Raw genomic sequence first — 15,126 nt, 5'->3', positions numbered from 1 at the left:
GTAGCAGAAGGTCGGGGGCAGGCGGCAAGGATCGTAGTCAGGGGCAACGGCAGGAGGTCAGGAACACGGACTAGGAACAGACAAGGGAACGCTTTCACTAGGCACAAGTGCAACAAGATCCGGCAGGGAAGTGCAAGGGAGGAGACTAGATATAGCCAGGGAACAGGTGGGAACCAATTAAGCTAATTGGGAAGATTGGGCCAGGCACCATCATTGGTGCACTGGCCCTTTAAATCGCAGAGACCCGGCGCGCGCGCGCCCTAGGGAGCGGGGCCGCGCGCGCCGGGACAGGACCGAGGGAGAGCGAGTCAGGTACGGGGACCGGGGTGCGCATCGCGAGCGGGCGCTATCCGCATTGCGAATCGCATCCCGGCTGAAGGCGGGACCGCAGCGCACCCGGTCAGTGGATCTGACCGGGGCGCTGCAACAACGAAGATGAGGCGAGCGCTCCGGGGAGGAACGGGGACCCGGAGCGCTCGGCGTAACAGTACCCCCCCCCTTGGGTCTCCCCCTCTTCTTGGGGCCAAAGAACCTGAGGAAAAAAAACTCAATTTTTCCGTGATGAGGTCCGATGCAAATTAGGAGGGGTTCTGTGTGGAAACGTACGAGACAGTCCAATCTTTTATTGTAAAAACAATAGATGTAGAGGGGTCTGGCGAGACTGGTCACAGGAACGTAGAACCTGTTGATGAGAGAGGCCAAAAAAAATTTTCCTGCAGATCCGGAATCCAAGAAGAGCATAGTAGAGAAGGAGAAGGTAGAGGCAGATATCCGCACAGGCACAGTAAGGCGTGGAGAAGCAGAGTTGACATCAAGAACTGTGTCACCTTTGTGCGGAGTCAGCGTACGTCTTTCCAGGCGGGGAGGACGGATAGGACAATCCTTCAGGAAGTGTTCGGTACCGGCATAGTACAGGCAAAGATTCTCCATGCGGCGTCGTGTCCTCTCTTGAGGTGTCAAGCAAGACCGGTCAACATGCATAGCCTCCGCGGCGGGAAGCACAGGAACAGATTGCAGAGGACCAGAGGAGAGAGGAGCCGGAGAGAAAAAACGCTTCGTGCGAACAAAGTCCATATCCAGGCGGAGCTCCAGACGCCATCCGGAAGAACGCATGTCAATGCGAGTGGCTAGATGAATGAGTTCATGTAGGTCAGCAGGAGTCTCTCGTGCGGCCAGAACATCTTTAATGTTGCTGGATAGGCCTTTTTTAAAGGTCGCGCAGAGAGTCTCACTATTCCAGGACAACTCGTAAGCAAGAGCACGGAACTGAATGGCGTACTCGCCAACGGAAGAAACACCCTGGGCCAGGTTCAGCAGGGCAATCTCGGCTGAAGAAGCTCGGGCAGGTTCCTCAAAGACACTTCGAATTTCCGAGAAGAAGGAGTGTACAGAGGCAGTGACGGGGTCATTGCGGTCCCAGAGCGGTGCGGCCCATGACAGGGCTTTTCCAGACAGAAGGCAGAACACGAAAGCCACCTTAGACCTTTCAGTAGGAAACTGGTCCGACATCATCTCCAAGTGCTGGGAACATTGCGAAAGAAAGCCACGGCAATACTTAGAGTCCCCATTAAATTTGTCCGGCAAGGACAGGCAGAGGCTAGGAGTGGCCACTCGCTGCGGAGGAGGTGCAGGAGCTGGCGGAGGAGAAGATTGCTGGAGAAGTTGCGACTGAAGTTGGTGCGAAATGGTGGACATTTCCGACAGCTGACGGGTTAGAAGGGCGATCTGTCGGGCTTGCTGGGCGGCCACCGTGGTGAGGTCAGCGACAACTGGCAGAGGAACTTCAGCGGGATCCATGGCCGGATCTACTGTCACGATGCCGGCAGGCAGGTAGTGGATCCTCTGTGCCAGAGAGGGATGACGAGGACCGCGCTAGTGGACCGGTTCTAAGCCACTACAGGTTTTCACCAGAGCCCGCCGCAAAGCGGGATGGTCTTGCTGCGGCGGTAGTGACCAGGTCGTATCCACTAGCAACGGCTCACCTCTCTGGCTGCTGAAGATGCTGAAGATAGGCGCGGTACAAGGGAGTAGGCAGAAGCAAGGTCGGACGTAGCAGAAGGTCGGGGGCAGGCGGCAAGGATCGTAGTCAGGGGCAACGGCAGGAGGTCAGGAACACGGACTAGGAACAGACAAGGGAACGCTTTCACTAGGCACAAGTGCAACAAGATCCGGCAGGGAAGTGCAAGGGAGGAGACTAGATATAGCCAGGGAACAGGTGGGAACCAATTAAGCTAATTGGGAAGATTGGGCCAGGCACCATCATTGGTGCACTGGCCCTTTAAATCGCAGAGACCCGGCGCGCGCGCGCCCTAGGGAGCGGGGCCGCGCGCGCCGGGACAGGACCGAGGGAGAGCGAGTCAGGTACGGGGACCGGGGTGCGCATCGCGAGCGGGCGCTATCCGCATCGCGAATCGCATCCCGGCTGAAGGCGGGACCGCAGCGCACCCGGTCAGTGGATCTGACCGGGGCGCTGCAACAACGAAGATGAGGCGAGCGCTCCGGGGAGGAACGGGGACCCGGAGCGCTCGGCGTAACACTACCCTAACATTAGCTATTCAAAAATACACACAGAGACCTCCACTGACTGGTTGTGTGTAATTTAGACCTGGCAACCAATTGGAAATGCAACACAGCAGTGTTTTTTGGAAACCCAGTGGAAAACCTAAATGGGCACAGTTTGGAAAAAGTTTTGACAGGTCCTAGCGGCATAGCAAAAGTTTTGGATGGCGGGCATCAGTGTTCAGATCTCCACCGATCAGGAGAATGAGCCGGGAGAAATTTGCACCTGGCTCCGTGTCACATGATTGAGACAAACTTGCAATGTAAGTCTATGGATCATGTCTCGATCACATGACACAGAGTCGGGAGAGGAGCGTGCAGCAGCTTAAACATTTCCAGGCTTGTTATCAAGATCGGTGGAGGTCTGAACTCACTAGGACATGTCAAATGTTTTTCCAAATGACAGGTACTCCTCAATTCTCCCTAGTGATGCACCAGGATTCAGGAATTCATTTACTGGATGCTATTGTGTTACCCTCACCCGGCACCCACCCAGTTGAGCTTTGACCCTAACTTAGAGGGCGCCTGTACTGCAGACCATTACCCATTAAGCTAAACCTGCATAGTATATGCTAAAACTTAACGTATTTTTCGCCCTATAGGACGCACCGGCGTATAAGACGCACCCGATTTATAGGTGCAAAATCTAAAAAAATAAAGATTTTGAACCCAATAGTGGTCTTCAACCTGCGGACCTCCAGATGTTGCAAAACTACAACTCTCAGCATGCTGGGAAGTGTAGTTTTGCAACATCTGGAGGTCCGCAGATTGAAGACCACTGCATAGGAGGTAATACTCACGTGTCCCCGCCGCTCCGGACCCGTCACTGCTGCCCTGGATGTCGCTCCATCGCTGTCGCCATGTCCCCGTCGCTCCGGAACGTCTCTGCTGCCGGCCGGGTATCCTTGCTCTCTGTCGCCGCCATCACGTTGTTACGCACGCCGACGCACGTACGCGACGACGTGATGACGAGGAAGGAGAGCACCGGCCATACAGGGGATCCCTGAACGGAGAAGACACCGAGGAGGCAGGTAAGGTCCCTCCCGGTGTCCTGTTAGCACTAACCCGGCTATTCAGTCGGGCTGTTCGGGATCACCGCGGTGAAATCGCGGCGGTCCCGAACAGCCCGACTGAACAGCCGGGTTAGTGTCACTTTCCCTTCAGACGCGGCGGTCAGCTTTGATTGCCGCGTCTGAAGGGTTAATACAGGGCATCACCACGATCAGTGATGTCCTGTATTAGCCGTGGGTCCCGGCCGTTGATGGCCGCAGGGACCGCCGCGATAGGGGTGTATTCGCCGTATAAGACGCACCGACTTTTCCCCCCAGTTTTGGGGAAGAAAAAGTGCATCTTATACGGCGAAAAATACGGTATCTATGCTTCTTGTTCTTTCATTTTAAAGCATCAATTTTTAACTGGACAATGCCCATATTACTGGAGAACAGAATCTCGTGTGGTCGAGGAGGAATGAATTCTTTTTACGATGGTGCTAAAGAATAATCAGAAAGGAATAATTCATTTCCAGGCAGCGGTCGGTAACAGAGCTGAGGATTAGATAAACTCTCCGCAGATACGGGTCACATTAATAAAGAAGAGATGGCTGAAAAGCTACAGGTGTAGGGAATAACACATAACTGCAATAAGGAGAGAAATCAATAGCTGTAAACTGAGGCAATATTTCTAAGGAAGCAAATTACACAGACACTCTGGATACATTGTGTTTGTGCGGCAGAGGATGACTGAACCTGTAATTTTCCTGTGCCCATTGTGTGTAGATTATTTGCAATTTGCATGTAACTAGGCAGGTTTTATCCTTGCGCATTCACTGGCATGTCTTTAATAACACGGTGTCTTCTTTTCCTGCAGATATCGAGTGCATGGTGCAGCTCCCTGATCCAGAACATTATTGGGAACCAGTCTTTGGTACTTGTGTTTTTCTCTTTTCATTTGTGATACCTGTTCTTATCATCACCATCTGCTACAGCTTGATGATCCGGAGGCTGAAAAAAGTCAGAGTCTTGTCTGGGTCAAGGGAAAAAGATCGAAACCTTCGTCGCATCACACGGCTGGTTCTGGTGGTGGTAGCTGTGTTTATTATTTGCTGGACCCCCATTCAGATTTATGTGCTGGTACAGAGCCTTGGAGCCAAGCCCAACAGTGACATCAAGGTGGTCATCCTTCATTTCTGCATTGCCTTGGGCTACATCAACAGCAGTCTCAACCCTGTTCTCTACGCCTTCTTAGATGAGAACTTCAAAGCATGCTTCAAGAAGTTCTGTTTTCCTTCCGCATTCCGTACCGAGCTGCAGATGTCCAACCGCATGTGCAGCATTGCCAAAGATGTTGCCTATGCCTGCAAGAACTCAGATGGCCCGAATAATCCGGCATGACTAGGCATGGAACTGCCCATGTTGGGCGGGGAAACAGACCAAGTGGGGACTAATCCACAAGCAGAACTGACGCAAATCACTGCTTTGTGACCAAGATGATGGAGGTGTACCGAGAAACACCTCCTTATGGATGCAATTCATGTATACAATGGAAATACAGTGAAAATCCATTGGTTGTTTAATATGGAATTTGACCAATTCTGGTAAAAACGGAACATTCATGCTCGGTTCAGCTAAAGTTCTGCCGATGTAAGTCTTATTACTAGAGACACAAAATAAGGGAAAACTCATCAGCTCTGCAACCTTCTTGTTGAAACTGAAATCTTCTTCAACTTTCCTTATCTATAATCTGTACAGAAATCAAAGATTTTTCTAGAGTTTTTAAGTTATTTAGCTCCAGAGGAGCAGAAATCACCCAAGGGGATTTGTTTCCCTATGTACAGCCTATAATTTCTATATACCGTATGTGCATAGAATTGTCATAGTGTATTATAGTTTTAAATTGCACATGCACCTGTCATTGTCTAAAACTGGAAGATATATGACCAAAGCAAGGTTCTTATGTCTCAACAGAGATCTGTCCGATTTATTTTCTACAGACTGTCTAAGAATTGTCTATGAATGATGAGTTCTGGCCAAATATGGTCATGAAGATAACATATTTGAGATATTTGAGAATACCAGAGACCTCGATTCATCCTTGTGGATAATGTCCTGTATGACTTGTCCACTACAACTTGGTGATATAGTTCCCTTCTCAGGCATCTGAACTCTTTATATCAGATGGACTTTTTAATGTTTCTCCAACAAGACTCACGTCATTGGTGACAAGCCGATCATGTCTAAGAAGGCACAACTTTCTGCAGGACTAGACAGCTGCATTCTACGCAGCTGGATGAACAAATGTTTTTACTTCAGAACTTACAGTCCAAACTACAGACAAAAAAGTTCCTTACAGCTTCTGTCAGTTGCGCGGATAGGATTTTCCGTGGACACTGGGTATGGGTCTTTGCCCATGTACTCATCTGTATCCGATTATTGAGAAGGTTACACTCAAGCAGCCTTAACTCTTCTCCTGACAAGTGTTGCCCTTATCTAAAGCCTTTCAGATTTCTATATATAGATACATTTAGATGTATATACTCTATGTAAACATACATAAGATTATATATATATATATATATATATATATATATATATATATTCACTCACATACATTTTTGAAGCCTCAAAATTATAAGCCTTTCTTCACTGGGGATCTGCTGAACTTTGCTCCAGGAAGCAAGGAATCTAAAAAAAACTGCTGTAGCCAAAGGCAAATGGTGACTGTAAGAGTAATGACTTCATAGTATCTAGAAACAGCCCATGTGTAGGGCTTCTGACATAGGGCGCAATGCCAGCCTATGTGAACAAACGGAGTCCATCAAGTGAAGAAAAGAGTGTCCTTTGGACTGAAGGACAGCATAGAGAAGCACTTGACTTTTTAAATGTAGCCGTGATATTTTATTTTGTGCCCTACAAGATGCTGTATTGACCAAGATCCGATGCCCGCTGAGAGTGCCCTTTGCATGATCATGCTAGACTGAAAAAGTAAGGTGACACAAAAAGTGCACAGAATCTTATCCTCTGCTGGTTCTAAGTACTTATGGAGATGTAGAACATTTTAATGGTTAGGACCTCCGTATCTATTTCTGGACTTGGAAAAGGGAGTTGCATGATCAGGAGCATAGGACGAAGGAGTTTGTATGTGTAGTGCGTGTTTACGGGCCACTTGCAGACCTCAATTTTAGTGTTGGTTGAATGATTTTGGATGGTGTGAATGGATGCCTTCAATATGTTTGTTAGAATTATTTTATAATGGGTTCAATTGTGGGCAATCTAAGTGATAAATTGGTGCAGTACTATGTCCCAAGTAGCTTAGTTGTGATCCATGTTGTGATCCATGTGGAGGATAAACCTTTTTTCATTAATAACTCAGTTTGTGGCTAAAATATGGCCCTGCCCGGTCTGTGGTTTTAATTTCATTCTGAATTTTCAAAAAAATGTCACTGCATTTGGATGAGTATTCTCAATAAGTATTGTCAAAAGACATCTTATTTTCCAAAGTGACCATGATTGAGCCCATCTTAGGACCAACATACTACATTAGTGTACCCATATACAGTATTATACGAGGCAGAAACTTTTACATTCAGAGTCCTCTCAATCACTTAGTGAAGTCTCTTAGTGAATTAATGGGCATCATGTATTGTATAAAATGACTGCCTGATGCCAATAGCTATTGGGGTGGCAGAGACATACAGTCCTGCATTTATCATTGTGTTTACCCTTTTTTCCGTCTATATTTGGAGCTATTTTGGCGCATGTGTCCTTTTTTGCACCTTTTTTTGCACCTTTTGGTTTACACATTTCTGCTGATTTTGAGTTGCAATCCACTGATTTTGGCAACATGCATGACATGGACAGGTTTTATCAACTGCGCCTTTTTGTGAAAAGGCCCAAAAAAGGTGCACCACCAAAAAGGTGCAAAACCGCCAAAAATCTACACCAGCCTAGACTTAGCTTAGCTTTTCGGTGTATGTGAAGAGAGAAATTTCAGAAAATGTGACCTGCACAAAATTTATCAAATGCTCTGTGACCATTTCATAAATTTGGTGCTCCTACACATCACAGCTCACAAAAAATGGTGTAGAAAAATGCTTCACTTACACCTACAATGATAAATGCCCCCCCCCACCTCAGTATATCTAGGAACCCCTAATTACACAATGATATAATCATGCCCAATAGCAGGCATATGATATTGTATATAGCTCCGTTATAATGTGACAGTGTCCTAAATGGATGCATGGCATTTGCAATTAACTGGGGGTCCAGGTATAGGTGTTTCTATTGTAAAGCTGGCAATAAGTACTTTTTTTTATGAGATGATTGGCTTAGAGTAACCCAGCAAATTGTGCCACAGGTAGGTGTCCAGGGAGACAGAGAGCAGCACATTATTCCAATGTCTGATCATATAAGTTAATGTGGCCATTGTAAAGCCCAGGGCTGTATCTGTTGCCTCCTCAGTTTGTGCAGTGTCTTATGCATCCTTTGGAAGTGTGAAATTGTGGTATATGATTCGTAATGAAATGAAAATCATGACTAGAAGGGGAACAGTGCAATCTGCTTGCAGGAGTGCCTTATTGCTAACTCTATTGTTATTCTAGTTGTGTTTCCGTATGGTGTGGACTGGTTTCGATGAATGGCTCCCGTGTGGATGTCTCTCAGTGGGCAGCATTGGATCTTAATGGTTCCTCTTTTTTGTGACCTCCCACCTCCTGTACAGATTCCCTCTGCTTGCTCCAATGTTTTCTGTGACTTTTACATGCTGCTTTGCGGGATGCAGGTTCATGTCCCACATAATCTTCGTGCTAGCAGAACGACTCATTGAATGTCTGCCTGGAACGCGGCCAGTTCCGGGCTCCCTCACTTACCTGTACAGAAATGCTTTTGTCTTCACTGACTTTGTGCTCAAATTTTGCAGCAAGATCTATCTCACGTTATGAGGCAATTACTGGGAAAGCCAATTCATTCACCCGAGGAATGTAAAGTCATTGTGAAATGGGTCCTACATGAAGATAGCACTGAGGACCTCTACAGAACCCTCCGACCACCTGACAGCTCCAGGAGATTCCTATATACTTAAAGAGCATCTCCAGTCAAATATAAAAATTCTCCAACCTCTTCAGTTCCTTAATTTGGTCTATACAGGGGAATTTTAACGATAATTACATCCTTGGCCACAGGGGGCAGTATTGTAATTGTTATATTTTTGCTCATTGTAGCAGTATTATAGTAGTACTGTTATTATCCACAGGAGGCAGCCATCATTTGACTTACCTGATGTAGAATTGTGCAGTTGTCACCTAATTTCTCCTCCATGACCTCCAATGAGGCCACGGAAAGGCTCCTCCCTGCATAAAGAGAATATGAAAAGGTGCAGCACCCTGTGGCCCGGTGGGAGGGCCCTGCAAAGATCCTTTATAAAAAAAAAAAATCTATGTTGCACAGTTTTTATATTTTTACCAGAAAAAAATTCTATGTATCAGTGATTTTAAGATGTGTGACTGGAATTGTTCTTTAATGTAGATATTAGACTATATATATGCTCACTATCAAAAAGGTAAATATATGTGATGTTTTACATTCCTAGCACATCTCCATTACACGCTTGTGAATTGTCAGGGTGTTTTCCAATGATTATTCCTTGTGCATCATCATTTTGCTTTCATTGGTTTAGGTGACATCCATTGTACTGCCATGATCCCTTCACTTTATATCTATGACAGCAGATAAACCTTAAACCAGTTACAGAAATAAACATAGTTGCTTTCTTCCACAACAGCGCCAAACCTGCCCTCAGGTTGTGTGTGGTATTACAATTAAATGGAACTGAGCTGCAATACCGCACACAAACTATAGACACACGTGGTGCTGTTTTTGGAAGAAAACAGCTATGTTTATCTAATCCTGGATAATCTCTTTAAATATGATGTTACTGAATGGTAAAAGGACAGCAGTTGGTTCCCGGCACATCAGGATTAATGTTTAAAGGCTAAAGAAGTGAGAAAACCGGTCATTTCAGTCACTCCTTAAAATGGTATAATTGCTCAACATGTGGTAACACGCTCAGCATGCCCTTACAGGTTTTCAGTACTACTTAAATAGGCACTTTCATTTAAACAAATTTTGCATAGATCACTACTACAAGAGGAGATAAGAAACTTTGTAATTTATCTTATTAGACAAAATGCTTCTTTGCTTCTTTCTCCTATTATCAAATTCCCCCTCCCCCTCCTGCTGTTCAAATCTTCTCTAAAATCAGCTCAGCTTTGTCCTGTATGAGCAGTCTATAAAGAGGGAGGAGGGAGCTCCGCCCACCAGCTCTACTGCAAATTAGAGATGAAGCCTGCAGAGCAGAAATCTGAAGAAAAATACTATATAAATGTTACATAATGGCCAGAAATATTGCTGCTTCTCCTGTACACACAGTGCAGAGATACATTATGAAATTCTGACTGGCTGCAGCCAGTTTACTGCATACTGTGTTGTAAGTACTTGCGGACTGCGTATAGACTATAAATGTCCAAGCAGTCAGCAGTAGCTATGCAGAGATGTTCCTAACCATCCTGTCAGAGTTTTCTGTGGCACAGGGATTGTACTGCTGTAGGAGAGAAGACTTGGCTGTCAGCAACAGGCAGGGACAGTTTATTACCACCTGTTTCTTACCAATTGCTATGTACTTAGCTCAACAGGAGCCATAGGACTTCCTGTGTACACAGCTCAACAGGAGCCATAGGACTTCCTGCTTCTTATCTTGGCAATGGCGAGATCACTGGGTGCCAGATAGCTTCAGTGAGCTGCTGGGTGTTAGCAGACTCAGATCAGTGCTGTATAGTGTTGCTCGCGAATATTCACAATGCAAATTTTATTCGCAAATATCGCATATTCGTGAATTTGCGAATATTCACGAATATAGCACTATATATTCGCAATTACAAATATTCATTTTTTTTTCACAGTACACATCACAGTGATCATCCCTCTCTGCTTCCAGCTTGTGTGGTGTAAAGAAGGCTCTAATACTACTGTGTGAGTCTGGCATACGAATTTCCGCATATGCGAAAATTAGCATATGCTAATTTTCGCATATGCGAATTTACGCTTATGCTAATTTTCGCATACACGAAAATAAAACGTGAATATTACGAATATGTGAATTTAGCGAATATATGACGAATATTTGTCCATATATTCACGAAATATCGCAAATTCGAATATGGCCTATGCTGCTCAACACTAGTGCTGTAGAGAGTGAGGTTTTTCTTTTATCATTAGCCTCATTTACAAGGGAAATCAGCAATAAAGAAAAATGTATTGTACTATTAACCCCTTCACAACCCATCCAATTTTGGCCTTAAAGAGAACCTGACAGCTATTCACCCGCACTAAACCCAATATACTGGGTTATAGTGCGGGTGAATAGCTGTAAAAGGAAGGGTCACTTAAATTTTTAGCTGCGGTATGTCTGAAGTTCTGCCGGTTACAACTGCCTTTTTATGGTGCTGCAGGGTGCATTGGAGGCGGGGTATATTGGGAAGTAGAGCACTCATCCACCCCCTCCAGAGATACAGCTCCAGAGATCCTTCCAAGCAATTTATTAAATAAAATAGTAAAATATAGGCATAATGATGTGTTTTAGAGCTCACCACCCTTCTTAAGATTCTTAAGACTGATGGGTATCTTGCTTCAATACACAGTAGATCAGTGTTTTCCAACCAGTGAGCCTCCAGCTGTTGCAAAACTACTGCCAGCATGCCCGGACAGCCGTTGCCTAACTCTTTCCTCCCTTCCCTGTGGACCTACTTACTCTTACAGCCTCCACCAATGTACCCTGCATCCCCTGAGAATCTTTGCGGTACGTCCACCTTCCGGATCAAGCACCCATCTGAAGTGCCTGCAGCTACAGCCCCGGACGTGAGTTTGCCAAGGTTGGCAGGTAACAACAGCTGTCTGAATCTAGCACTTCTCCTGTAAAGGTAAGTGGGTCTCCATGGAAGGGAGGAAGGAGTTAGGACGTGAAAGACCAGGAGCTGCGATACAGGGTGTGCTCTCCGGGTCCCCGGCTTCTCTCTCTTTCAAATATGGCACCTTCCGAGCAGAGTTTCTGTACTATATCCGGGGAGACATCATTCCTATGCCCCAGGTGTATTAGTCATGGGACACCTTACACAGACAGAAATCACCTGTACTATTTATGTACATTGCATGTGCTATAGATACCCCTAGTCGCAGTAAGCCTGCCTTCACCTCTGACGCTGCACAGTATTCTTATTAAATCACCGCCCATGTGACGGACTAACAGTCTGTCAGATGGAAACCAAACCCCCCTAATCTTGGGAACGGGGGGCCCAATCAACATATCGTTAAAAGGCATGTGATCGGCCCTCCTAACCTATCTACCCATTCAAGAAAAAAACAACAATATTTTGGTTTTGACCACAGTTTGGACCAAGGCCCATTTGTCAAATCTGCCCTGTCCCTCTTTATGTTGGGATAACTCTGGGGCGATTTAACTTATCCAATGATTTTGAGATAGTTTTTTATATGACACATTGTTCTTAATTTTGGTCGATACAGTCAGCTTTTTTTGTGAAAAACTCTAAAATTACGTAATAAATTAGAGAAATTTGCATATTTTTTTTACCTCTACCCTTTCCACAGGGCAGCTGTAATTTGAGATGCATTTTTAGCAGTTTTGCTGGGTGAATGATAAGTTTAGGGGGATGCAAAGGAACTTGATTAAAAGTGAAAGAAGCATTTTCCATCATATGATATATTGCAAAGTTTTTCCTTGTACTAAGTTTAATTTGAAAAAAAAAAAAAAAAATATATATATATATATATATAAAAAATGATTCCAGGGTCAATATTCACTTTTAGGTTATGTTCACACCTTGGAACATTTAATTCCGCATTGGAATTCTGCACAGAGATTCCGCTGCAGCAGAGTCCTGTTGAATTAAACAGGATTATGCTGCGCTGTGCACACGGTGAAATTTTCGGTGGCACGGCACGGAAATTTCGATTTCAGTGTCTGCAAAAAGAATGAACCTGTTCATTCTTTCTGCAGAGTCCACACGGAACGCATAGCCATCAATTAGATGGCGCATTCCCATGCGGCTCTAGCGCCGGCATATTGTGCCGCCACCCGCAGTCTGCAGAATATTCATACAGAGATTTTTCCTGTGGACATCTCGGGGTATGAACATAGTTCATATTTTTTTAGGCCGCAAATTTGTTTCAGCAGATTTTGCTGCACATTGTATTCAATGTATTCAAATTGTATTTAAAGTATGCAAGTGTGAACTGACCCTTAGGGTAGGGTCACATGTGCTCTATTTTGCTGTGTATTTTCTGCAGCTGATTTATCTACCCATTAACAATGGGTAGGAAAATACGCTGCAGCAAAATATGGCACGTGTGACTCTACCCTAAGGGTACGTTCACACATGCGCGGATTTTCGCAGCGTATTTAGCTGCGGATCCGCTGGTGAAGGCCCCACTCTATGCTGGGTTTACATGTGCCTGCTGGTAGCGGCAATACGCAGCTATGAGCAGACACACTGCAGCGATGTGCCGGGCGTACTCGCACATCGCGGCCCCCTTTCCCTGCTCTGAGCTAGGCAGAGAGCTCCCGCGATGTGCGAGTACACTGCGACTCGCACATCGCAGTGTGCCTACTGGTAGCGGCGTATTGCCACTACGAGCTGGCACATGTAAAGGCAGCATAGAGCGGGCCTTCACCAGCGGATCTGCAGTGTAAAATACGCTGAAAATCCGCGCGTGTGAACGTACCCTAAGGGCTCATTCACACGGGCGGATTACCTGTGGAATTTCCGCACCGTATCTGCTACAGAAAATCTGCTGCAGATTTTGCTACCATTGACTTCGATGGGTCAGCAGAAAATCCGCAATAGAAACAGATTTGCAAATTTTCCTTCAGAGTCATTGAAGTCAATGGTCGCAAAATCTGTTGCGAATTTTCCTCAGCAGATACACTGTGGAAATTCTGCAGGTAATCAGCCCGTGTGAACATACCTTAATAGTAATTTCAATCCTGAATCTCCCAATGTGTACAGGGGATACATGTTATAGGCTGGAATACCCCTTTAACAGTTTGGGCAGATGTTGATGTTCCTACTCTCAAGGACACGTAAAAATTATAAGCTGTCCTGGCAACAAATCAAACAATGACATTAGTGTGGTGTCCCATCTACAGGCTGCCATATTATAAAGCAATAGGAGCAGATAATATTGATGTAAAGCCCTCTCTGGAATAAGGGGGTCCTGTGCACATTCTTAAAGAGCTAGCTGTTAAACATTGAGACCGCCCTCATGTATTTAAAGTTTAAAAAAATATATATTTTATTGTCATATTGAATCATTTCCATCGATATATACCTCTGCCTGCAGATAGAACAACATGTTCAGCACGACAGGTTTACTTTAAATTCAAGATAAGATAGATATAGAGATATATCCTTAATGCAAAAATGGCCTTGTGCACAGAAACGACACACAAAGACCGCTCCACGCGGCTGTGTCATTTGTCTAGGTCACTGTAAGCCATAGTGCTTTAAAGACGCTGCCTCTCTCTGGAATAATTTAGCTTCAATTATCGAGAACATGTATCAAGCTAATATTATGCAGAACAAATGAAGGCAATTATCCTGTTTTCTTGTTAATAGAATTACCGATGGTTCATCTGTAAAATTCTCAGAAACCATTAATCTCTTCAGCACGTTTGGTCGCCCCCCTATCTTTACCACTTCCTCTCCCCTTACCTCTTCTCACAAGCGTTTAACAGATTACTCAAAGCAATGAAATCCCACGTCTAGACTGGTACGGCGAGGCAGCCGAGCCCACTCACCCCATGCCTCCCTGGCAGATTCAAGACCTTTCCATAAAGTACAGGCTTTAACAGAACATCTTAAAAGAGCTGATAATCCCTTTAGTTGACAATAAGTGGTGACAAATTTAATCAAGGAAGTTAAAGGGGTACTCCGGCCCTGAGACATCTTATCCCCTACCCAAAGGATAGGGGATAAGATGTCCCGTCGCTGGGGACCCCCGCAATCTTGTATTCGCCACCCACCTGTTTGAGCTGCACGCCGTGGTGCCAACTCACATACAGCCGGTTGGCGACCACGGGGCCGGAGTATCGTGACGTCACGACTCTGGCCCCTTGTGACGTCACCCCCCTGCCCTCGCTATGCAAGTCTATGGGAGGGGGCGTGACGGCCATCACGCCCCCTCCCATAGACTTGCATAGCGAGGGCGAGGGTAGACGTCACACGGGGGTGGAGTCGTGACGTCACGATACTCCGGTCCCGTGGTCGCCAACCGGCTGTATGTGAGTTGGCACCACGGCGTGCAGCTCAAACAGGTGGGTGGCGAATACAAGATTGCGGGGGTCCCCAGCGACAGGACATCTTATCCCCTATCCTTTGGATAGGGGATAAGATGTCTCAGGGCCAGAGTACCCCTTCAAGCCAAAATTGGATAGTCTTCCCGAGGGAAACTTGCCAACATTTGGCACTATGCCCTGCTCCCCAATTATTGAGTAAAGATT

General features: G+C 45.7%; 1 protein-coding gene across 2 annotated transcripts in view; it reads left to right on the top strand.

Moving 5' to 3' along the window:
- Positions 1-14,580, top strand: part of OPRL1 (opioid related nociceptin receptor 1) — a 143,825-nt gene extending 129,245 nt beyond the window's left edge. For both annotated transcript variants that reach the window (XM_056547538.1, XM_056547539.1), the window contains one exon: positions 4,426-14,580. In XM_056547538.1, the coding sequence (XP_056403513.1) occupies positions 4,426-4,949 (524 nt within the window). In that variant the 3' untranslated portion in view covers positions 4,950-14,580. The remainder of the gene's footprint in view (positions 1-4,425) is intronic.
- The last annotated feature ends 546 nt before the right edge of the window (positions 14,581-15,126 follow it).

This window comes from Hyla sarda, chromosome 12, assembly GCF_029499605.1.
Source record: "Hyla sarda isolate aHylSar1 chromosome 12, aHylSar1.hap1, whole genome shotgun sequence".
NCBI lineage: Eukaryota > Metazoa > Chordata > Amphibia > Anura > Hylidae > Hyla > Hyla sarda.
Note: the sequence above shows the minus strand (reverse complement) of the source record. Positions and strands in the feature narration are given on the sequence as shown.